Genomic DNA, 25,312 nt, shown 5'->3' on the forward strand with positions numbered 1-25,312 from the left:
AGCATTCCTTGTGGGCCAGGAGGAGCTGTAGTGCAACCAAAGGTCAAAATCAACTCTACTGAGTCAGTATTGTTCTGGTATCATTATAGGGCGACCATTCAATCTTCATACTACCAAGCCTTAAGATATCCAAAAAGGCACTGATAAAATGCTGTAAAGAAGGCTGCTAAATAAGCTTAAAAGAAAGTGAATTTAAAGTTAAACCTAGAAATAGTTTAAAAACTAGCCTGAAGGAAAGAAAGCGGTGGGTACATGTTAGCGAGGGAAATCTGGGACACGGGAAAGTCCTGAGTGGTGTGAACTTTTGGCGGGGCCTTTACTCTTTCTAACTGATATCAATAATTTGGATTCTGGTCAGGATTCTCCTCCACTATCCGGCCTGATTTCGGGCATAATCATGGTGGGGAATGCTGGAAAATGACGGCCATGTTTCCTACTACCCCTCACTGCTCCGGCCAGCATCCCTAGCCCTGCCAGGAGCTCAGTGCTTACCACACTCGGCTGCTGAAACCATTGGCCTGCTGCCCGCCGTTGCCCTAGGAGACGGTATCAGTGATCCGAAGTGACTATCTGCGCGTGCGCGCTATCACCGAGGTCCAGCCACACATGCGGTTAGGGTTGCAGTGCAGCGTGGGCCGCACAATGTCAGCCTCTTGGGAGAAGGCCCCTCACTGGATCTGTGGCGACAATAGAGGATTGGAGAGAGAGAGGGGGGGATGGGGGGAGAGAGGGATCAGAGAGAGAGAGGGGGGGATGGTAGAGAGAGAAAGGGGGCGATGGGAGAGAGAGCGAGGGAGAGATGGGGGGATAGAGGGGGGGGATGGTCAAGAGAGAGTGAGAGGGGGGATGGGGAGAGGGGGATGGGGAGAGAGAGAGAGGGATGAGAGAGAGAGGGGGGGATGGTAGAGAGAGAGAGGGGTAGATGGGGAGAGAGGGGGATGGGGAGAGAGAGAGAGGGATCAGAGAGAGAAAGGGGGGTATTGGAGAAAGAGGGGGGTTGGTAGGAGAGAGAGAGGGCGATCAGAGAGAGGGGGGTGATGGAGAGAGAGGGGGGGATCGGAGAGAGAGAGCGGGGGATTGGAGAGAGAGGGGGGTTGGTAGGAGAGAGAGAGGGCGATTGGAGAGAGAGGGGGGTGTCGGAGAGAGAGAGGGGGATCGGAGAGGGGGGGGATTGGTAGGAGAGAGAAGGGCGGATCGGAGGGGGAGGGTGGTGTCGGAGAGAGAGGGGGGGATCGGAGAGAGAGAGGTGGATCGGAGAGTGAGTGAGGGGCTCAGAGAGCGAGTGAGGGGTGTCGGAGAGAGAGGAAGAGGGGGGTCGGAGAGAAGGGGGGGTCGGAGAGATGGGGGGTCAGAGAGAGAGAGTGAGAGAGAGAGAGGAGGGTTGGAGAGAGTGAGGGTAGGTCGGAGAGAGAGAGAGAGGGGGTCAGAGAGAGAGATGGGGGTCGGAGAGAGACAGTGGGAGGTCAGAGAGAGAGGAGCATCGGAGAGAGAGTAGGGTCAGGGGAGGGGGGCGGTCGGAGAGAGAGAGGGGGGGTCGGAAAGAGAGAGAGGGAGTTCGGAGAGAGAGTAGGGTCAGAGAGAGAGAGATGGGGGTCGGAGAGAGACAGTGGGAGGTCAGAGAGAGAGGAGCATCGGAGAGAGAGTAGGGTTGGGGGGGGGGTGCGGTTGGAGAGAGAGAGGGGGGGTCGGAGAGAGAAAGGGGGGGTCGGAGAGAGAGTAGGGTCAGAGAGAGAGTGAGGGGGGTCGGAGAGAGAGGGGGATGATCGGGAGAGAGAGGTGGAGAGAAGGACCCAGGATCTCGGTGGGTGAGGTAAAGAGTACAGAGAGCACAGTGAGCATAGTGGAAGAATGTAATCTAAAGAAGAATGAGGTCTAAAGGGGTGTTGGGAGCGAGAACATGATCCAAATGGTAAGACTGGACGAAATCCGGAAGTCTCGACACTTGTCACTGTTCACTTCATACCCAAGAAACCCGTTAACAATCCGTGACCCACACACAATTCACCATCTATGGCTGGGCGGGTGGGTGGGTGAATCAGGAACTTGGGGGGGAGAAGGTCGTGAATCCGTGGGGGACGAATTTGGACAGGGGAGGTCAGGAACCTGGGGGGGATGATGGTAAGGGAGGAGGAGGTCAGGAACTTAGGTGTTGGGAGGAGGTCAGAAACCTAGGCTGGGAGGCGAGGAGGTCAGGAGCTTGGATAGCGGGGAGAAGATCAGAAACTGGGGCTGGGGGGAGGAGTTCGGAACTTGGTGGCTGGGAGAAGGTCTTAACCCGTGAGAGTGACCTCTGTCTGTTCCAACTGCGGTCTGATCTGTCGAGTCAACGGTCAGAATGGCAGGAATTACACTTTGCAAAGAGAATCTGCTGCTTGTGTCTTATCCTCCAAGGGCACCAATCAGCAATTAAGACTTGTCATCAAGGGGGTCCAATCAGAGCTTTACAGGTTTCAAATTATTGCGTCTTTAGTGATCCTGGATTTCCCCCAGTAGAAGGAGAATTCCTTGTAGTGGCCTTCTCTTCCTCCAATATGGTTCCCAGTTAATTACCTGCATAGGCCTCGGTCACTGTCGAGATCCACATAGCTGCAGCTCCGTCAGTCTTCGGGTTCATCCCGTCCTTTAACTCTGGCCTCGCCTCTCCGGGTGCTGCATTGCTACTCACGCTGAGGGTGTGTATAGTTATGTGTTCTGCTTTATATCCCTCTCCACCCCATACTGCCCAGGGGAAATAAAACCACTACAAAGATGGTGGTGTGAAGGCCAGTACAGAGGCAGAAGAGCAGAGTTGAGGCCATTGCTTCAGAAAATGCTACAGAATACCTTCATAAGAACGTAAGAAACAGGAGCATGAGTAGGCCATTTGGCCCCTCGAGCCTGCTCCGCCATTCAATAAGATGATGGCTGATCTGATCTTGGGCTCAGCTCCACTTCCCTGCCCGCTCCCCATAACCCTTCACTCTCTTATCGCTCAAAAGTCTGTCTATCTCCACCTTAAATATATTCAATGACGCAGCCTCCACAGCTCTCTAGGCCAGAGAATTCCACAGATTTACAATCCTCAGAGAAGAAATTTCTCCTCATCTCAGTTTTAAATGGGTGACCCCTTATTCTGAATGTTTCAATAAGATCACATCTCATTCTTCTAAACTTTAATGCGTATAGGCCTAACCTATTCAACCTTTCTTCATAAGTCAACCCCTTCATCTCAGGAATCAACCTAATGAACCTTCTCTAAACTGCCTTCAATGCAAGTATATCCCTCCTTAAATAAGGAGACCAAAACTGTATGCACTACTCTAGGTGTGGCCTCACCTGTACAGTTGTAAAAGGACTTCCCTACTTTTATACTCCATCCCCTTTACAATAAAAGCCAACATTCCATTTGCCTTCCTGGTTACTTGCCGTATCTGCATATTATTTGTGTTTCATGCACAAGGACCCTCAGGTCCCTTTATACTGCAGCATTTTGTAATTTTTCTCCATTTAAATAATAATTAGCTTTTTTATTTTTCCTGCCCAAGTGGATAACCTCACATTTTCCCACATTATACTCCATCTGCCAAATGTTTGCCCATTCAATTAGCCTGTCTATATCACTTTGCAGATTTTTTGTGTCCTCCTCACGACTTGCTTTCCCACCCATCTTTGCATCATCAGGAAACTTGGCTCCCTTCATCCAAGTCATCAATATAGATTGTAAATGTTTGAGGCCCCAGCACCATACCCTGTGGCACCCCACTAGTTACCATTTGCCAACCAGAAAATGACCCATTTTTCCAGACTCCCTGTTTTCTGTTAGTTAGCCAATCCTTTATCCATGCTAATATAGTACCCCAACCCCTTTGAACTTTTATCTTGTGCAGTAACCTTTTATGTGGCACCTTATCGAATGCCTTCTGGAAATCCAAATACACCGCATCCATTGGTTCCCCCTTATCCACTCTGCTTGTTACATCCTCAAAGAACTTCAGCAAATTTGTCAAGCATGATTTTCTTTTCATAAAACCATGCTGACTCTGCTTGACTGTAATATGCTTTTTCAAATGTCGTGCTATTGCTTCCTTAATAATACACTCCTGCATTTTCCCAATGGCAGATGTTAGGCTAACTGGTCTATAGTTTCCTGCTTTCTGTCTGCCTCCTTTTTTAAACAGAGGCATTACATTTGTGGTTTTCCAATCCGCTGGGACCTCACCAGGACCCACTGAATTTTGGTAGATTGCAACCAATGCATCCACTATCTCTGCAGCCACTTCTTTTAATACCTTAGGATGCAAGCCATTAGGTCCAGGAGACTTGTCCACCTTTAGTCCCATTATTTTACCGAGTACTTTTTCTTTAGTGATAGTGATTGTTTTAAGTTCCTCCCTCCCTACAGCCCCTTGATTATCCATTATTGGGTTGTTTTTAGTGTCTTCTACCGTGAAGACCGATACAAAATATTTCTTCAACATTTCTGCCATTTCCCTGGTCCCCATTATTAATTCCCCAGTCTCATCCTCTAAGGAACCAACATTTACTTTAGCTGTTCTGTTTTTATATACCTGTAGAAGCTCTTGCTGTCTGTTTTTATATTTCTTGCTAGTTTACTCTCATAATCTATCTTCCTGCTATATTATTTTTTCGTTGTCCTTTGCTGGTTTTTAAAAGTTTCCCAATCCTCTGGCCTCCCACTAATCTGGGCAACTTTGTATGCCATCGTTTTCAATTTGATAGAATCCTTTACTTCCTTAGTTAGCCACGGATAGTTCTCCCTTATCTTAAAGTCTTTCCTTCTCACTGGAATATATTTTTGTTAAGAGTTATGAAATATCTCCTTAAATGTCTGCCACTGCTTATCAACCGTCCCACACTTTGATCTATTTTCTCAGTCCACTATAGCCTACTCTGTCTTCATACTTGTGTAATCTCTTCAGATCTTCAGATCTTTTACAGACCAAGAAGGGACTGCAAGTTTTGGAGATTATTTAAATCGCAGGCAGTTAATAGTCCATCGAATCTTAGAGCAAGTACTTAAATATATCAACAGTTTGGGGACAAGTAATAGATTTCCTTTGGGAATTCCCTTGTTCCTGTGTATTTAGGGGATAATGATGTTAAAGAAAAAAGGATGTATTGGATTTATATAGCACCTTTCATGACCACCAGACATCTCAAAGCACTTTACAGCCAATGAAATATTTTTGGAGTGTCGTCACTATTATGATGTAGGAGGGTGGAAGCAAGGAGAGTGAGGCATCACAGAAAGCTTCAACATCCTACCCATTGATAAACACTCCATAGGATATACAGGCCCAGGAGGTCAAGCCATGACTTTTCATGAAGCAGTCTTTGAGAAGGCTTTGCTTCCCTCAGAAGCACTTGTGGAATTATGCCAGCTGCTGGCCGCAGACTTGCAGTTCAGATCAACATGGGACACTGATTGTCAGTGATCACAACTCTGACTCTTGACACCACTGTTTTATTTCAGTCAGCCTCAGGTGACCTAAGTCACACCAAGCAAGCCGCTGGACACCATTGTATAAAGAAGGCTGCAGATACCCTTTTGAAGCAGGCATTGAAATGTATAGGCCTAGAAATTCGGTATCCCACAAAAATGGGTGCAGGGATTGCAATGCGATCGCAACCCGCACCCATTCGGATGATTGCAGGAGCACGTAAAATTTGTGCTGCCTGCTGCTTTGCATGATTGTAGCATTCAGCCAAGCACTGAACGTGCTGCTGAGTGGCTGAATGCTCAGCAGGGGACCCAAGTTCATGTGAGGCTAGCTAGCCTGCACTACTTAAAGGCAATCTGCACCTCTTAAAGGGGAGGTGCCTTCTGCCTGGAATGGGGACTGGAACTGCTTGTGGAGGCCACTAGCAGAAAAAGAAGAGTGTGTAATGGCTCAACAGGCCAAAGAAAGTGCTCCAAGATTCTCTGAAGCAGCACTAGAGGGGTTGGTCCAGGAGATCAACTCCAGGAGAGATGTCTTCTTCCCACAGGAGGCCAGGAGACCCACCAGGCAACAGACAAGACTGCAGTGGGGCAGATAACCAATGTGGTCAATGTTAGCAGTAGAGCCGCAAGTGGGCTCAGCGCACGAAGAAGTTTAATGAGCTCATACGAGTTGTTAAGGTCAGTGAATTCATCTTCAAATGTCATATCCCACCATCTGCACCATTAACCTCACACGCTGCTCAATACACATCAGCTCACCCACTAACAATCTTTACCAAACACGACTCATATCTCACATTCATAGATTCATCTCACCCCCACATGAGGCTGCAAGCATCACACCCACATCTTTCAGCTTGAACACACTGTCGGCTATTCAACCATGACAGGCACATCACCCAAACACATTACACCACACTCACTGACACACTTCCCTTTCTCTTGCAGGAATTGGTGTGTGAATAACAGATGACAGCAGATCTTAACCGGTGGGGGACAGGCTCACTTGCAGGAGAGGGTGCTGGCCATTCTTGGCAGGGGCATGGCTGAGCCCTTGACCAGCGGCATGGCTGAAAGAATACAGTATCCTCCTTCTCACATCATTCTTTCCCCTCATCCCACAATCTCTTCTGATTTATAATCTGCACATGGTGTAAGCAGACACCTCTTGCTTCCCTACCTCCCCTCACCACAACTCTACCCTTATGCCTTTCTCATTTCAGACACTCAGGAAATCCAGCCTGCCCAGCCAGTGGTCGAACAGCAAGAGTGGGAGGAGAGTGAAGAAAAAGAAATTCCATCACTCCATTTCACACTCCCAGTCACCAGCTCAGATACTGACACTCCGTGTACTTTGTGGATAGGTTAGACGCAGGATCTGCACATGTTGAGACACCGGACACGACTGGCCTGCAGCCAGGACAGGGGGAACGGCTAGTTTAGGTGCCAGCTCCACAGAGGGCAAGGTCACACATAAGTACTGCTGCACAGCACTGAGGCGAAGTCCTCGATGGGGCGGCCTACTGAAGAATGCTGATGGGTATGTACAATGAAATGTTGGTGCTTTGGCAGGCCTGCCAGAAAGCTTGAATGCAATGCCAAGGAGCATGGCATGTCCAGCTCCAGCCTTGCACAGGACTTTGGGCAGAGCTTGGATCCCATCCTTTTCAGCATGGGAGGGCTGGGCAGATTGTTAAAGCATTTGATGATCCCAACCATCATGCCGTGTCTGATAGCCAAAGTCTCAGCTTCCATTGCACCGCAAGTTGAAGCCACCCAATGTCTGAGTTTTTAAAATTCGATGTCGGCATCACTGGCAAGGCCAGCATTTATTGCTCATCCCTAATTGCCCTTGAGAAGTTGATAGTGAGCCGCCTTTTTGAACCACTGCAGTCCTTGTGGTGAAGTTGCTCCTAGAGTGCTGTTAGGGAGGGAGATTCAGGATTTTGATCCAGCGACAATGAAGGAATGACGATATATTTCCAAATCAGGATGGTGTGTAACTTGGAGGGGAACTGGCAGGTGATGATGTTCCAATGTGTCTGCAGCCCTTGTCCTTCTAGGTGGTAGAGGTTCCAGGTTTGGGAGGTGCTGCCGAAGAAGCCTTGCCTCTTGTAGATGGTACATACTGCAGGCATGTTGCGCTGTGGTGGAGGGAGTGAATGTTTAAGGTGGTGGATGGTGTGCCAATCAACTGGGATGCATTTTTCCTGGATGGTGTCGAGCTTGTTGAGTGTTGTTGGAGCTGCATTCATCCAGGCAAGTGGTGAGTATTCCATCACACTCCTGACTTGTGCATTGTAGATGGTGTAAAGGTTTTGGCAGTCAGGAGACAAGACACTCACCACTGAATACCCATCTCTGACCTGCTCTTGTAGACACGGAGCTCCTTCACGGCAAACGAGCCAAAGGTGGTCAGAGGAAACGTTACAAGGACACCCTCAAAGCCTCACTGATAAAGTGCAACATCCCCACTGACACCTGGGAGTCCCTGGCCAAAGACCGCCCTAAGTGGAGGAAGTGCATCCGGGAGGGTGCTGAGCGCCTTGAGTCTCATCGGCATGCACAAATCAAGCGCAGGCAGCAGAAAGAGTGTGCGGCAAATCTGTCCCTTATCCTCAATGACTATCTGTCCCACCTATGACAGGGACTGTGGCTCTCATTTTGGACTGTTCAGCCACCTAAGGACTCATTTTAAGAGTGGAAGCAAGTCTTCCTCGATTCCGAGGGACTGCCTATGATGATGATGATGATTTACATGGCTGGGTCAGTTAAGTTTCTGGTCAATGGTGACCCCCTAGGATATTGATGTTGGGGGAATCAGTAATGGAAATACCATTGAATATCAAGGGGCGGTTGTTAGACTCTTGCTTGTTGGAGATAGTCATTACCTGGTGTTAAGTTTTTGGTACAACATCACAAACACACACTGATAACGTCAGGAACCCTGTCAGGTGACCTGACCTGTTTATTGTTGTAAACAGCAATGGCTGCAATGCCACATTGCGTGGAGCTATATATATTACACTTCTCCCTCCTTAAAGGAGCAGTAATTATAACAAACAATCATCATACATAACTTGCATGGTTATACATAACAAAGGATATGGACTTATTTTGGCATATTTACAAAACAAGCTTAACCACTTGTTTTCTGTTTCGAAGAGGATATCTTTGCTCTCGAACAGAACCTTCCAAACACGGTGTTGAACTTAAACTCATTCGAGGCTGATCCCGAGGAAAGATTTCCTCCAAGGGATCCCCTTGATTTACATTTGAACTCTCTGTACCTTCAGACTGTTTGTCTGCCTGACTCGGATTCAGACTTAAATTCTGACTTTCTCTTTAACTTGTTTCCAGTACACTTGACATAGAATATGCTACTTGGTACTTTACTTGTATCAAAACTATCTGATGAGTCAGAAATAATCGAATCATTCCAACCTTCAACTCCTTCCACGTCTGTAGGTAAAATATGATCAATGTGAACAAACCTAACCTGTCCATGATCAAACATCTTGACCAAATATGTGCGAGGACCACATATCTTCACCACTCTTCCTGGTAACCACTTTAACCATTTATGGTGATGGTTCTTCACTCTCACCTTCTGATTTAATTTCACACTTCTCTCTTTTACTCTACCTCTATCATGATTCTCTTTCTGTCTTAATTGTTTCTCTTCTACGAACTGTGCCAATTTTGGTTTTAACAATGAGAATCTGATTCGTGGCTATCGTTTGAGAAACAACTCTGCTGGTGTTTTTTCTACCAGTAGTTGCATGAGGAATATTATGATATGTAATTAGAAAATTAGCCAATTTTTGGTCCAACATCTGTTTGATGAGGGCACGTTTTATAATTTGTACAGTACGCTCTGCTGCACCATTTGAAGCAGGGTGGTATGTTTCACACCATTTTTGCTCGTGAACTGTGCAAATTCTTCTGAACAGAATTGTGGTCCATTATCAGATTTCTTCTGGGAGGCAAAATGAAGAAAATAATCTTCGCAAAATGTCTAATGTTTTACTGTTATTTTCTGCATTGGAAACACCTCGACCCACTTTGAATGGCTATCAATCACAATGAACAATTGTTGTCCTTCTAGCTCAGCAAAATCGATATGTAGCCTTTGCCACACCCTGGGAGGCCATTTCCGTGGCACGAGTGGTACTTATGGTGGTTTCTTGCTTACCGATTGACATGTCGTACAGTGACTGACGATGTACTCTATAACTTTATCAAGACCTGGCCACCATAAATAACTGTGTGCAAAATTCTTGGTCGAGCACATTCCCAGGTGCTGGTCATGAAGATCTCATAATAATTTGGACCTGAATTTATTTGGTATAACCACTCTTGCACCCCACATGATATAATCTTTATCGACTGATAATTCATTCCTACGAATGAAGAATGGAGGAATATCTTTGTCTGTTACCTGATTAGGGAAGCCATTTACGATGGAATCATACACCTTTGACATAACTGGGTCACGTTTGATTGCTCTACCAATCTCTTCAACTGTGACTGGCAGTTCATGTATGAAAAATAGAACACTTCTTCACTATCGGGTGTAACTTGTGATGGGGAAGGCTATCTAGACATAACAGCAGCGTTACTGTGATCAGCTGATCATCTGTATTCAATATTATATGCATATGCTGACAAAATAAAAGCCCTTCTCTGCATTCGGGCTGCAGCTAATGTTGGAAATGGGGACTTTGGATGGAGGATTACTGTCAGGAGCTTATGATCCGTAACGATGATAAACTTATGACCATACAAGTATTTGTGGAACTTCTTGACCCCAGAAATTAATGCCAAAGCGTCCCTTTCGATTTGCACATAATTACGCTCACTGGCACTGAGAGTGTGTGAAGCAAAAGCAATTGGTCTCTCCTCCCCACTATGTAGTACATGAGAGATCACTGCCCCAACTCCATTCGGAGAGGCGTCACATGTTAGCTTGATCTCCTTAGATACGTCAGAGTGAACTAACATGGTGCTCTCTACCAATTTGCTTTTACACTCCTTGAATGCTGTGTCACATTCTTCTGACCACTTCCAATGGACCTGTTTTTTCAATAGTTCATTCAATGGATATAACACTGTAGCTAAATTTGGTGGGAACTTCCACAATAGTTCAAAAGACCCAAAAATTATCGAAGTTCAGTGACATTCTTGAGAGTGGGTGCATTTCTGATTGCATCCAGCTTTCCCTTGGTTGGATGTAAACCAAGTTTGTCTACTCTGTACCCTAAGTATTCCACTGAGTTTTGAAATAACTCACACTTGCAAACAGTCACTCAATTTATCGAGGTTAAGCGATTCCGGTACTACACTCACGGATGCACCAGTGTCGAGTTCCATGGGTATCTTGGTTCCTGCAACATCTACGTGGATGATACTTTTTGAATCGCTGTTAGTTACCCTCATACTGCTGATGATGTGTAGTTCTAAAACCTTCTCGTCCTGTTGCTCTTCTTCCATGCTATGTAGTCTCTGGAGATTTCTACTTGTAGCTTTGAAAGTTGGTTTACGCTTCAGTCGGCATACCTTCGCATGATGCCCAGTTTTCCTAGAGAAGAAACTCTCTGCCTTCACATATGGACAACTTTTAGCAATGTGTTGTCCCAGACACTGATAGCATTACTTCACTGCTCTGTTACCATTGCAAGTTGCTGAGAACTTGGGGCCCAACTGCCTTTTACTTTTAACCTGCAGGCGATTCATCTCGGTTGTCTGATGACTGGAAATGGTACGAAATTCTCAGGAATATTGGTCAGCAATGTCCATTGACATAGCTGTCTGATAAGCTAAATCAAAAGTCAAGTTAAGAGTTGTCAATAACTTTCTTCTGATCGCATCATTTTTCATCCCACAAACAAAGCAGTCATGCAACGCTTGGACCTGAAAGTTTCCGAAATTACAGTGGATAGATACCTTTTTTAATGCTACAATGTACTCATTGATACTTTCTTCAGTTAACTTTCATCAATTTCCAGGGGCTCAGGACTGTAGTGCTGTTCTAAGTTAGTTAGAATCTGCTTAAGAGCTATGTCCTTTGGCTTGTCAGGCACAAGCAAATTTCCCAGGTTTCATACACCTCGGGCTCTGCTTCAGTTAAGAAAATAACCTGTTGTCTTTCCAACATCACCCACTTATGGTTTTCATCATTGGGGACTTCGATGATACTCCACATATGCTCCAAAACTTTCACGATCACATTGAAACCCCCCCCAAGCGCCCTAATATTCCCATAGGCATGGCCATCTGGACCCTGGCAGTTCAGCCAAGTATGCTTGTAATTTACCTTGGATTTTTAGCTGGTAATCAAAACAGAGAAGCTCTCAAAGTCTCTCTGTCAGATGGCTGAATCATCCACCAACAAAAATTTCAGCTAGGCTATCCGATTATTCTATCTTGGTTGCCAAATGTTATGTTTTCAGTATGACCTCACAAACATACACATGCTCTAAGATGGCTGATAATTTCAGGAACCCTGTCAGGTGACCTGACCTGTTTATTCTGTAAACAGCAATGGCTGCAATGCCACAGTAGTCCACTGGGTGAAGCTATATATATTACACCTGGCACTTGTGTGGTGCGAATGTTATGTGCCACTTATCAGCCCAAGCCTGAATGTCATCCAGGTCTTGCTGCATTTTGGCATGGACTGCTTCATTATCTGAGGAGTTGCGAATGGAACTAAACACTGTGCAATCATCAGCGAACATCGCACTTCTGAACTTATCATAGAATCATAGAAATTTACAGCACGGAAGGAGGGCATTTCAGCCCATCGTCTGCACACCGGCCGACAAAAAGCTATCCAGCCTACTCCCACTTTCCAGCTCTTGGTCCGTAACCCTGTAGGTTACGGCACATCATCATCATCCCTCGGAATCAAGGAAGAATTAATTCCACTCTTAGAATGAGTCCTTAAGTGGCTGAACAGTCTTATACGAGAGCCACAGTTCCTGTCACAGGTGGGACAGACAGTCGTTGAGGGTAAGGGTGGATGGGACTGGTTTGCCGCGTGCTCTTTCCATTGCCAGCGCTTGATTTCTGCATGCTCTCGGCGATGAGACTCGAGGTGCTCAGCACCCTCCCGAATGCACTTCCTCTACTTAGGGTGGTCTTTGGCCAGGGACTCCCAGATGTTGGTGGGGATGTTGCACTTTATCAGGGAGGCTTTGAGGGTGTCCTTGAAACGTTACCTCTGCCCACCTTTGGCTCGTTGGCCGTGAAGTTCTGAGTGGAGCGTTTGCTTTGGGAGTCTCGTGTCTGGCATGCAAACAATGTGGCCTGTCCAGTGGAGCTGATCATGTGTGGTCAGTGCTTCAATGCTGGGGATGTTGGCCTGGTCGAAGACGCTAATGTTGTTGCATCTGTCCTCTCAGGGGATTTGTAGGATCTTGCAGAGGCATCGTTGGTGATATTTCTCCAGCGACTTGAGGTGTCTACTGTACACGGTCTATGTCTCTGAGCCATACAGGAAGGTGGGTATTACTACAGCCCTGTAGTCCATGAGCTTGGTGACAGTTTTGAGGGCCTGGTCTTCAAACACTTTTTTCCTCAGGCGGCCGAAGGTGATGTTGTATCTCGTCGTCAATGTCTGCTCTTGTTGATAAGAGGCTCCTGAGGTATGGGAAATGTTCCACGTTGTCCATGGCCGCATTGTGGAGCTTGGTGACTGGGGGGCAATGCTGTGCGGCGAGGACAGGCTGGTGGAGGACCTTTGTCTTATGGATGTTTAGCGTAAGGCATGTGCTCGGTATGACTCCAGCCAGTGGCAAGTTTTCCCCCTGATTCCCATGACTTCAATTTTACTAGAGCTCCTTGATACCACAGTCGGTCAAATGCTACTTTGATGACAAGGGGAGCCACTCTCACCTCAGCTCTGGAGTTCAGCTCTTTTGTCCATGTTTGGACCAAGGCTGCAATGAGATCTGGAGCTGAATGGTCCAGGTGGAACCCAAACTGAGCATCAGTGAGCAGGTTATTGGTGAGTAAGTGCCGCTTGATAGCACGGTCGACAAAAACTTCCATCACTTTGCTGATGATTGAGAGTAGAACAATGGGGCGGTAATTGGCCAGATTGGATTTGTCTCGCTTTTTGTGGACATAGCATTCCTGGGCAGTTTTCCACATTGTCGGTTAGATGCCAGTGTTGTAGCTGTGCTGGAACAGCTTGACTAGAGGCGCGGCTAGCTCTGGAGCACAAGTCTTCAGCACACAGCCGGGATATTGTCAGGGCCATAGCCTTTGCTGTATCCAGGGTGTTCAGCCATTTCTTGATATCAAGTGAAGTGAATCGAATTGGCTGAAGATTGGCTTCTGAGATGGGGACCTAATGAGGAGGCCGATAAGAACATAAGAACATGAGAAATAGGAACAGGAGTAGGCCATACGGCCCCTCGAGCCTGCTTCGCCATTCAATGTCATGGCTGATCTGATCATGGACTCAGCTCCACTTCCCCGCCCGCTCCCCATAACCCCTTATCCCCTTATTGCTTAAGAAACTATTTCTGTCTTAAATGTATTCAATGTCCCAGCTTCCACAGCTCTCTGAGGCAGTGAATTCCACAGATTTACAACCCTCTGAGATAAGAAATTTCTCCTCATCTCTGTTTTAAGATCATGCCCTCTAGTTCTAGTCTCCCCCATCAGTGGAAACATCCTCTCTGCATCCACCTTGTCAAGCCCCCTCATAATCTTATACGTTTCGATAAGATCGCCTCTCATTCTTCTGAATTCCAATGAGTAGAGGTTCAACCTACTCCACCTTTCCTCATACGTCAACCCCCTCATTATATTCTCTGAACTGCCTCCAAAGCAAGTATATCCTTTCGTAAATATGGAAGCCAAAACTGCATGCAGTATTCCAGGTGTGGCCTCACCAATACCTTATATAGCTGTATATACTCCATCCCCTTTGCAATAAGGGCCAAGATACCATTGGCCTTCCTGATCACTTGCTGTACCTGCACACTAACATTTTGTGTTTCATGCACAAGTACTCCCAGGTCCCGCTGTACTGCAGCACTTTGCAATCTTTCTCCATTTAAATAATAACTTGCTCTTTGATTTTTTTCTGCCAAAGTGCATGACCTCACACTTTCCAACATTATACTCCATCTGCCAAATTTTAGCCCACTCACTTAGCTTGTCTATGCCCTTTGGTAGATTTATTGTGTCCTCCTCACACATTGCTTTTCCTCCCATCTTTGTATCGCCAGAAAACTTGGCTATGTTACATTCACTCCCTTCTTCCAGGTCATTAATATAGATTGTAAATAGTTGGGGTCCCAGCACTGATCCCTGCGGCACCCCACTATAGAAACATAGAAACATAGAAAATAGGTGCAGGAGTAGGCCATTCGACCCTTCGAGCCTGCACCACCATTCAATGAGTTCATGGCTGAACATGCAACTTCAGTACCCCATTCCTGCTTTCTCGCCATACCCCTTGATCCCCCTAGTAGTAAGGACTACATCTAACTCCTTTTTGAATATATTTAGTGAATTGGCCTCAACAACTCTCTGCGGAAGAGAATTCCACAAGTTAACAACTCTCTGACTGAAGAAGTTTCTCCTCATCTCAGCCCTAAATGGCTTACCCCTTATCCTTAGACTGTGACCCCTGGTTCTGGACTCCCCCAACATCGGGAACCTTCTTCCTGCATCTAACCTGTCCAGTCCCATTAGAATTTTAAATGTTTCTATGAGATCCCCTCTCATTCTTCTAAACTCCAGTGAATACAGGCCCAGTCGATCCAGTCTCTCCTCATATGTCAGTCCTGCCATCCCGAGAATCAGTCTGGTGAACCTTTGCTGCACTCCCTCATTAGCAAGAATGTCCTTCCTCAGATTAGGAGACCAAAACTGAACATAATATTCCAGGTGAGGCCTCACCAAGGCCCTGTACAGCTGCAGCAAGACCTCCCTGCTCCTATACTCAAATTCCCTAGCTATGAAGGCCAACATGCTATTTGCCTTCTTCACCACCTGCTGCACCTGCATGCCAACCTTCAATGACTGATGAACCATGACACCCAGGTCTCGTTGCACCTTCCCTTTTCCTAATCTGCCGCCATTCAGATAATATTCTGCCTTTGTGTTTTTGCCACCAAAGTGGATAACCTCACATTTATTCACATTATACTTCATCTGCCAAGCATTTGCCCACTCACCTAACATGTCCAAGTCACCCTACAGCCTCTTAGCATCCTCCCCACAGCTCACACCACCACCCAGCTTAGTGTCATCTGCAAAGGTGGAGATATTACACCCAATTTCTTCATCTAAATCATTGATGTATATTGTAACGAGCTGCCATTCTGAAAAGGACCCGTTTATCCCGACTCTCTGCTTCCTGTCTGCCAACCAGTTCTCTATCCACATTACCCCCAGTACCATGTGCTTTAATTTTGCACACCAATCTCTTATGTGGGACCTTGTCAAAAGCCTTTTGAAAGTCCAAATACACCACATCCACTGGTTACACTGTCCACTCTACTAGTTACAACCTCAAAACGTTCTAGAAGATTTGTCAAGCATGATTTCCCTTTCATAAATCCATGCTGACTTGGACCGATCCTGTCACTGCTTTCCAAATGCGCTGCTATTTCATCTTTAATAATTGATTCCAACATTTTCCCCACTACTGATGTCAGGCTAACTGGTCTATAATTACCCGTGTTCTCTCTCCCTCCTTTCTTAAAAAGTGGTGTTACATTAGCTACCCTCCAGTCCATAGGAACTGATCCAGAATCAATAGACTGTTGGAAAATGATCACCAATGCATCCACTATTTCTGGGGCCACTTATTTAAGTACTCTGGGATGCAGACTATCAGGTCCCGGGGATTTATTGGCCTTCAATCTCATCAATTTCCCTAACACAATTTCCTGACATATAAGGATTTTTTTCAGTTCCTTCTTCTCACTAGACCCTCGGTCCCCTAGTATTTCCGGAAAGTTATTTGTGTCTTCCTTCGTGAAGACAGAACCAAAGTATTTGTTCAATTGGTCTGCCATTTCTTTGTTCCTCATTATAAATTCACCTGATTCTGACTGCAAGGGACCTACGTTTGTCTTCACTAATCTTTTTCTCTTCACATATCTATAGAAGCTTTTGCAGTCAGTTTTTATGCTCCAAGCAGGTTTCCTCTCATACTCTATTTTCCCCCTCCTAATTAAACCCTTTGTCCTCCTCTGCTGAATTCTAAATTTCTCCCAGTCCTCAGGTTTGTTGCTTTTTCTGGCCAATTTACATGACTCTTCCTTGAATTTAACACTATACCTAATTTCCCTTGTTAGCCACGGTTGAGCCACCTTCCCCATTTTATTTTTACTCCAGACAGGGATATACAATTGTTGAAGTTCATCCATGTGATCTTTAAATGTTTGCCATTGCCTATCCACCGTCAACCCTTTAAGTACCATTCGTCAGTCTATTCTAGCCAATTCACATCTCATACCATCAAATTTACCTTTCCTTTTGTTCAGGACCCTCGTCTCTGAATTAACTGTGTCACTCTCCATCTTAATAAAGAATTCTACCATATTATGGCCACTCTTCCCCAAGGGGCATCGCACAACAAGATTGCTAATTAGTCCCTTCTCATTACACATCACCCAGTCTAGGATGGCCATCCCTCTAGTTGGTTCCTTGACATATTGGTCTAGAAAACCATCCCTAATACACTCCAAGAAATCCTCCTCCACCATACTGCTACCAGTTTGGTTAGCCCAATCTATATGTAGATTAAAGTCGCCCATGATAACTGCTGTACCTTTATTGCACGCATCCCTAATTTCTTGTTTGATGCTGTCCCCAACCTCACTACTACTGTTTGGTGGTCTGTACACAACTCCCACTAGCGTTTTCTGCCCTTTGGTATTCCGCAGATCCATACAGATTCCACATCATCCAAGCTAATGTCCTTCCTTACTATTGCAGTAATTTCTTCTCTAACCAGCAACGCTACCCCGCCTCCTTTTCCTTTCTGTCTATCCATCCTGAATGTTGAATACCCGTGGATGCTGGGTTCCCAGCCTTGGTCACCCTGTAGCCATGTCTCCCTAATCCCAATTATATCATATTCATTAATTGCTGCCTGCGCAGTTAATTTGTCCACCATATTACGAATACTCCTTGCATTGAGGCACAGAGCCTTCAGTCTTATCTTTTTAACACACTTTGTCCCTTTAGACTTTTGCTGTAATTTGGTCTTTTTTGATTTTTGCCTTGGGTTTCTCTACCCTCCAGGTTTACTTTTCTTCTTTCTATCTTTTGCTTCTGCCCCCATTTTACTTCCCTCTGTCTCCCTGCATAGGTTCCCATCCCTCTGCCATATTAATTTAATCCCTCCCCAACAGCACTAGCAAACATGCAAATACTCCCCCTAGGACATTGGTTCCAGTCCTGCCCAGGTGCAGACCATCCGGTTTGTACTGGTCCCACCTCCCCCAGAACCGGTTCCAATGTCCCAGGAATTTGAATCCCTCCCTCCTGCACCACTCCTCAAGCCACGTATTCATCTTAGTTATCCTGCAATTCCTACTCTGATTAGCATGTGGCACTGGTAGCAATCCTGAGATTACTACCTTTGAGGTCCTGCTTTTTAATTTAACTCCTAGCTCCCTAAATTCAGCTTGTAGGACCTCATCCCGTTTTTTTTACCTATATCGTTGGTACCTATATGCGCCACGACAACTGGCTGTTCGTCCTCCCCCTCCAAAATTTCCTGCAGCTGCTCCGAGACATCCTTGACCCTTGCACCAGGGAGGCAACATACCATCCTGAAGTCTCGACTGCGGCTGCAGAAACACCTATCTATTCCCCTTACAATAGAATCCCCTTCCACTATAGCTCTCCCACTCTTTTTTCTGCCCTCATGTGCAGCAGAGCCACCCATGGTGCCATGACCGTGGCTGCTGCTGCCTTCCCCTGATGAGTCTTGCACCCAAAACGGTGTATCTGATTTGGAGGGGGATGACCGCAGGGGACCCCTGCACTACCTTCCTTCCACTGCTCTGCCTGATGGTCACCCATTCCTTATCTGCCTGAGTAACCTTTGCCTGCGGTGAAACCAACTCACTAAACATGCTATTCACGACATCCTCAGCATCGCGGATGCTCCAGAGTGAATCCATGCGCAGCTCCAGTGCCGCAATGCGGTCTGTCAGGAACTCCAGCAGGATACACTTCCTGCACATGTAGTCGTCAGGGACACTGGAAGCGTCCCTGATTTCCCACATAGCACAGGAGGAGCATGACACATGTCTGGGCTCTCCTGCTATGACTTAACCCTTAGATTAACTTAATTTGGCAACAATGTCAAAGGTTACTAACTGATAAGAAAATAATAAGAAGAAAAAAAGATAAACTACTCACCAATCAAGAGCCAATCACTTACCCACTTGCCTGTGTCGTCATCCTTCGATTTCTTTCTACTTCTTTGTTTACCTTCTGCCTCTGCACCTGCACCAGCTGGCCTCCTCCGACTCCCGCTGGCCTCCCGAACTGCTGCCTTTTATGGGCCGCGCCTCCTCTGACTCCCATTAATTGTGGACTCGCTTTACTCTATAGGATGCTGCTTCCACTGTTTAGTATGCATGTAGTCCTGTGTTGCAGCTACCCCAGGTTGGCGTCTCATTTTTAGCTGCACCTAATGCTGCTCCTGGCATGCTCTTCCGCGCTCCTCATTGAACCGGGGTTGATCCCCTGCCTTGATGGTAATGGTAGAGTGAGGAATATGCCAGGCCATGAGATTATAGATTGTGGTGGAATACAATTTTGCTGCTGCTGATGGCCCATAGCACCTCATGGATGCCCAGCTTTGAGCTGCTAGATCTGTTCTCAATCTATCCCATTTAGCACGGTGGTAGTGCCTCACACTATGGTAGAGGGTGCCCTCAGTGTGAAGATGACATTCCATCTCCACAAGAACAGTACGGTGGTCACTGCTACCAATGCTGTCATGGACAGATGCATCTACAACAGGTAGATTGGTGAGGACGAGGTCAAGTAGGTTTTTCACTCATGTTGGTTCTCTCACCACCTGCCGCAGTCCTAGTCTGGCAGCTATGTCCTCCAGGACTCAGCCAGCTCGGTCAGTAGTGGTGCTATCAAGCCACTCTTGGTGATGGACATTGAAGATTGAAGTCCGCCACCCAGAGTACATTCAGTGCCCTTGCTACCCTCAGTGCTTCTTCCAAATGGTGTTCAACATGGGGGAGTAATGATTCATCAGCTGAAGAAGGGCAGTCGATGGTAATCAGCAGAAGTGCTGTAATGGAAGCTTATATTGTAGTCATGCCGGCACAGACTGCTGCCATTGTGGTTGGGTTTACCAGTGTTCAAAGGACATTGGAAGCTGTCACAGCAGTCGAGCAGTTTGTACTTCATCAGATTATTTGGATTGTTGAAGCACAAACCCCGAGGGTGGCAATGTATTGTGGAGGACAAACCTGCTGTCCTCTCTCAGGATGGCAGCATTCGTCCGCCCACCACTACCACTCCACCAGTGTCCTTGCTGTTGCCTGTCAGTCAGACATGCCGCCCATGCCGAGCCCGGACCTAATAGGCCTAGAGCTCCTCAAGGTCATCCTGCAAGGCCATTTACAATGTCCCCCATTAAAAGTCAGCAGCCTGTCACAACCATGCTGCAGCCACTGGGATAGCACTGCATAGAAGTACTTGGATAGGCAAAGGCACACGGAAGACAGTCACTAAGGGAATGCACAAGAATGATCAGTTGATATTTTGATGAACTTTTGGAAGGATAGATGGATAAAGTTTGATTTAAATATTTGCTTTGTGGTGGCTTTTATTTCAGCACGTGGCCAAGATGATGCTGTGATGGTCAATAACACAGGGAAGGTGTGGCACTAATGTTGAATGGGGAATTGGGGTTGTGGTTACTCATACCGCAGTCGGAAGATTCGATTTCGCATATCCCAGCCAGAAAGGTGCTGTCTGGGATGCCTCCTTCCTTCTGCTTCCTCCTCCTACTCCTCCTCTTTCTCCTCTTCTGATTATGAGCTGGTGGCCATATATCTGGTGGCAAGAGCTATGCTCTCATGCTCGCCAGGTTGTGGAAAATACAGCAGAGTATAGAAATCGGGACGCACGCTCTGGTGAATACTGTAGGGCTCCTCCAGAGCAGTCCAGACAGTGGAAGCATTGTTTTAGGCTGCCAATGGTCTGTACTATGAAGTTTCACGTGGCAGCATCGCTCTCATTATGCACATGCTTCCCACATGTGGTTGGGTTGCGGAGTGGAGTCATGAGCCAGGAGGTCAAGGGTTAGCCCTCGTCGTCCAGTAGCCACCCTTTGGTTTGTCTTGATGGGTCGAAGACTGAGGGAGCAGCGGACTAGCACAATATGAAAGCATCATGACTGCTGCCAGGATATTGGGCATTCACCATCATGATATGCTGACCATGGTCGCACACCAACTGCACATTCAGCGAATGGCAACCTTTGCAGTTGCGGTACATTGCAGCATTTATCTACGGTGCCCGCAAGGCCACGTGCATGCAACTGATGGTGCCCTGCACCAGGGGGAAGTCTGTTATCCTGCCATAGCCACGAAAAGCTCCGTCTGCTTCTCTCTTTTCAGGGAGAAGGCAATGAAAAAACTCTTTATGCTCTCCTGGCATAAAGAGCATGTGTCACCTCTCTTATGCAGCAGTGGATTCCAAACTGGGAAATGTTACAGATATTGCCTGCTCAAGCCTGGAAGGATTCCAACGCAAATAATTTTGGGGCCTCGGATACCTTCACAGCCATTGGCTGCGCTGTCCTCGCCCTGGAGTGAGGCTGCAGATAGCAGGGATAAAGTAACGCGATGCAGTTACATTTTGGAAGTCAGACTGTAATTTGAGTAATGCATCCAGTTCTGGTCACTGAGACTGAAAGGAAACATTCAAGCCCTGGAGACGGTGCAGAGAAGATCAAATAGCTGGTTCCTAGCATTGGTAGATTGAGTTATTTGGAAAGACTGGAGAAACTTGGGTTCCTCAACTATTATTGGGGGTTACCGAGATACATAAAAGATATTAAAATGGTATGGAAAAGATAACTCCAGGATGTTGCCTCAAGGTAAACTTTGACAGTACGATAAAGGGGGCATAGATTCAAACTGGCTTAAGTAGGGCTGAAAATAGAAAATTATTCATGCAAAGTGTGACCAACATTTTGGAATGGATATCAAGTAGGGCACTATAGGCTAAAACCCTGGAAGCATTTAAGAGATTGTTGGTTGCTGTGGTGGGTAGATATGGATTTCTTTAGATGGCTGAAAGGCCTTCCTCATCCGTATTTGCCTTAAGATCTTGTGGTCAACTGACTAAAAAATCAGCCCTTGGAGACAGCTTCAACCAGAGACCCAATATTTTGGATATATGTCCAGTCTCCAAAGTAGAAAGTCAGATTGCAGCCTCAGCAGAAAGTACAAAGTTATCTCAGCAAAAAAATAAGAAAAGTATTTAGACTGATAAATTATATATTTTTTAAGTAGAAATGTTACATATTCGGGGTATAGTCTCAGGATCAGGGGTCGTCCTTTTAGGTCTGCGATGAGGAGAAATGTCTTCGCTCGGAGGGTTGTGAATCTTTAGAATTCTCTAACCCAGAGGCATTTAGGTGCCCAGTTGTTGAGTATATTCAAGGCTGAGATCAATAGATTTTTGGTCTCTAAGGGAATCCAGGGATATAGAGATAAGGAGGCAAAGTGGAGTTGAGTTCGAAGATCAGCCATGATTTTACTGAATGGCAGACGAGACGTGAGGAGCCATATGGCCCACAGCCTGCACCTGCCAGAATACTGAAACGGCTCTTATCAAAGTCAACAATTACATCCTATGTGACTATGACAAAGGTAATCTATCTCTTCCTGTCCTTCTTCACTTGTCTGCAACCTTTGACATGGTTGACCACTCTATCCTTCTCCAACGCCTCTCCACCAACATCCAGCTGGGTGGAACTGCACTTGCCTGGTTTCATTCTTATTTATCTAACCATAGCCAGAGAATCATCTGCAATGGCTTCTCTTCCCGTTCCCATATTGTTACCTCTGATGTCCTCCAAGGATCTATCCTTGGTCCCCTCCCATTTCTCATCTACATGCTGCCCCTTGGCGACATCATCCAAAAACACAGCATCAGTTTCCACAAGTACGCTAACGCCACTCAGCTCTACCTCACCACCACTTCTGTCGACCCCTTCATGGTCTCTAAAATTGTCCGACTGCTTGTCCGACATCCAGTTCTGGATGAGCAGAAATATTCTCCAATTAAATATTGGGAAGACCAAAGTCATTGTTTTCGGTCCCTGCCACAAACTCCATTCCCTAGCCACTGATGCCATCCCTCTCCCCAACAGCTGTCTGAGGCTGAACCAGACTGTCCACAACCTTGGTGTCATATTTGACCCTGCAATGAGATGCCAACCTCATCCGTGGCATAAATAAGACAGTCTATTTCCATCTCCATAGCATTGCCCGTTTCCGCCTTTGCCTCAGCTCATCCTCTGCTGAAATCCTCATCCGTGCCTTTGTTACCTCTAGACTTGACTATTCCAATGCACTCCTGGCTGATCTCCCACATTCTACCCTACATAAACTTGAGGTTGTCCAAAACTTGGCTGCCTGTGTCCTAGCTCGCACCAAGACCCATTCAATCATCACCCTTGTGTTCGCTGAACTACATTGACTCCCGGTTAATTAATGCCTCGATTTCAAAATTCTCATCCTTGTTTTCAATTCACTCCATGGCCTCGCTCCTCCTTATCTCTGTAATCTCTTCTAGCCCAACAACCGCCCCCCTCCGCCCCCCCCCCCCAGCCCCACTCCCCCATGATATCTGCGCTCCTCTAATTCTGTCCTCTTAATCATCCCTGATTATAATCGCTTAACCATTGACAGCCTTGCCTTCTGTTGCCTAAGCTCTGGAATTCCCTCCCTAAACCTCTCCGCCTCTCTACCCCTCTTTCCTCTTTTAAGACACTCCTTAAAACCTACCTCTTTGACCAAGCTGGGTCATCTGTCCTAATTTCTCCATATGTGGCTTGATGGCAAATTTTTTGTCTTATAATACTCCTGTGATGCATCTTGGGACATTTTACTACTTTAATGGTGCGATATAAATTCAAGTTGTTGTTATTATTTGTTAGGTTTTTAAATAAAAGTAAAATTAAATAAAAGAGAAAGAGAATGAAGAATAGAGAATGGCGAGAAAAAAAGGGCAAAGGCAAGCAGATGTAAAATGTTAGTGTTTATTTTAGCTGCTTATGGTTAATAATGTGAGTTGCATTTTTACTGTGTCATTAATGTTGTATCTGTGCCATAGTCTATGAGCTTTAAAAAAAAATGGCCAGGACAGTTAGGCCAGCATTCCCTGAAACCTTCATCAATCCAAGGGTTGATCATATAACAAGAGCAACAGAACTGAGCATGATAATTAGAAAAAAAACAAGCCAAAGATCTGAACCTATTTTCTTTTCTATTGAAGCTGCAATGCCGACAATTTATGGCGAATGGTCACCTTGCCTCCATACACTGGAATGAACACAATCAGTTAATTCAAAATCTGACTAAGACAGAGGACTCATCACAAACAAGAATGTGGATTGGTCTTAGTGATTGTTATGAGGTAAAGTTGCCTTAGTTCTTCTAATCTTAACATTACTGTGAGCAATGCTTTCATAGAACTACTTAAAATATTCACACTAATGGCTTTCACCCTTTTAAAATAAACATTACAAATGGCTTGCTTTTTCACAGAAACATAGACATTAAAATAATGCGATCATTTCTCAAACAGGAGGGCCTTTTTCTGTGGAGTGATGGATCTCCACTAGATTTCGTAAAATGGAATGTTGACCAACCTGACAATGCGAAAGGAAATGCAAACGGAAATGAGAATTGTGTGAGCATTAATTCTGAAGGTATGTTAGCATTTTAGACTGTATTTCAAAGGCACCTTTCATACAAACAAAATGAAAGAAATATTAATATTGAAAGAAAAAAACAAATCAAACCGTTTGACACACAGCAGTCTAATTAACTGATCAATAACATTTGAGAGAGATTATTGTATCTCAACTGTAGCTTTTTCTTCCAGATGTTGGCAATAGATGGAGTGATACAGACTGTACTGAAGAACTACCTTTTGTTTGTACCTACAAGCTTGTCTAAAGTCAACAAAATGCAATAATACTTCATGCACCCTTCAGAAGAATGAATTGCCTTGAAGTGGTAGAGTTGCTGTGTTGTGGTGATTGTAACGATTTAATCCAGCAGTAAATAAAACAAACAATTGCAAAACAACCTGTTTGATATTTTCTTGAAACACTCAAACAATTCAACATTCTTAGAATCATAGAGCACAGAAGGAGGCCAGTCAGCCCGTCCTGCCTGTGGCCGGCTCTTTGAAAAAGCTATCCAATTTAGTCCCACTAGTCTTCATCTAGCCCTGCATTTAAATTAGTATTTCTATTCATTTGATTGTCTAGAATGTTATAATTTACCTCTTTCTGTCTCTTGAATTGATTTTGAAACACCTCCATCCAGTAGCCCACCTTTTCCTTCAACCACTATCTGTCCCACCAGTGACAGAGACTGTGGTTCTCGTATTGGACTGCACAGCCACCTAAGAACTCATGCTAAGAGTGGAAGCAAGTCTTCCTCGATTCCAAGGGGCTGCCTATGATGATGAATATCACTTCACTCCAGGAAGTGCCTGGAGACCGTCACTGAAATTGTAAACAAGAGAGAGGGATAAACATCTTACTGTCACATGAATCTAAATTCCTGTACCCAATTCATCATCATCATCATAGGCAGTCCCTCG

The 25,312-nt window shown here is 45.7% G+C and overlaps 1 protein-coding gene across 1 annotated transcript in view; it reads left to right on the forward strand.

Moving 5' to 3' along the window:
- The window catches only part of LOC139281479 (brevican core protein-like), a 32,798-nt gene extending 8,068 nt beyond the window's left edge, over positions 1 to 24,730 (forward strand). The window contains exons 2-4 of the mRNA XM_070901650.1: positions 23,972 to 24,112; positions 24,284 to 24,407; positions 24,584 to 24,730. Of these exons, the coding sequence (XP_070757751.1) occupies positions 23,972 to 24,112; positions 24,284 to 24,407; positions 24,584 to 24,657 (339 nt within the window). The 3' untranslated portion in view covers positions 24,658 to 24,730. The remainder of the gene's footprint in view (positions 1 to 23,971; positions 24,113 to 24,283; positions 24,408 to 24,583) is intronic.
- The last annotated feature ends 582 nt before the right edge of the window (positions 24,731 to 25,312 follow it).

Source organism: Pristiophorus japonicus, chromosome 15 (genome assembly GCF_044704955.1).
Source record: "Pristiophorus japonicus isolate sPriJap1 chromosome 15, sPriJap1.hap1, whole genome shotgun sequence".
Taxonomy (NCBI): domain Eukaryota; kingdom Metazoa; phylum Chordata; class Chondrichthyes; family Pristiophoridae; genus Pristiophorus; species Pristiophorus japonicus.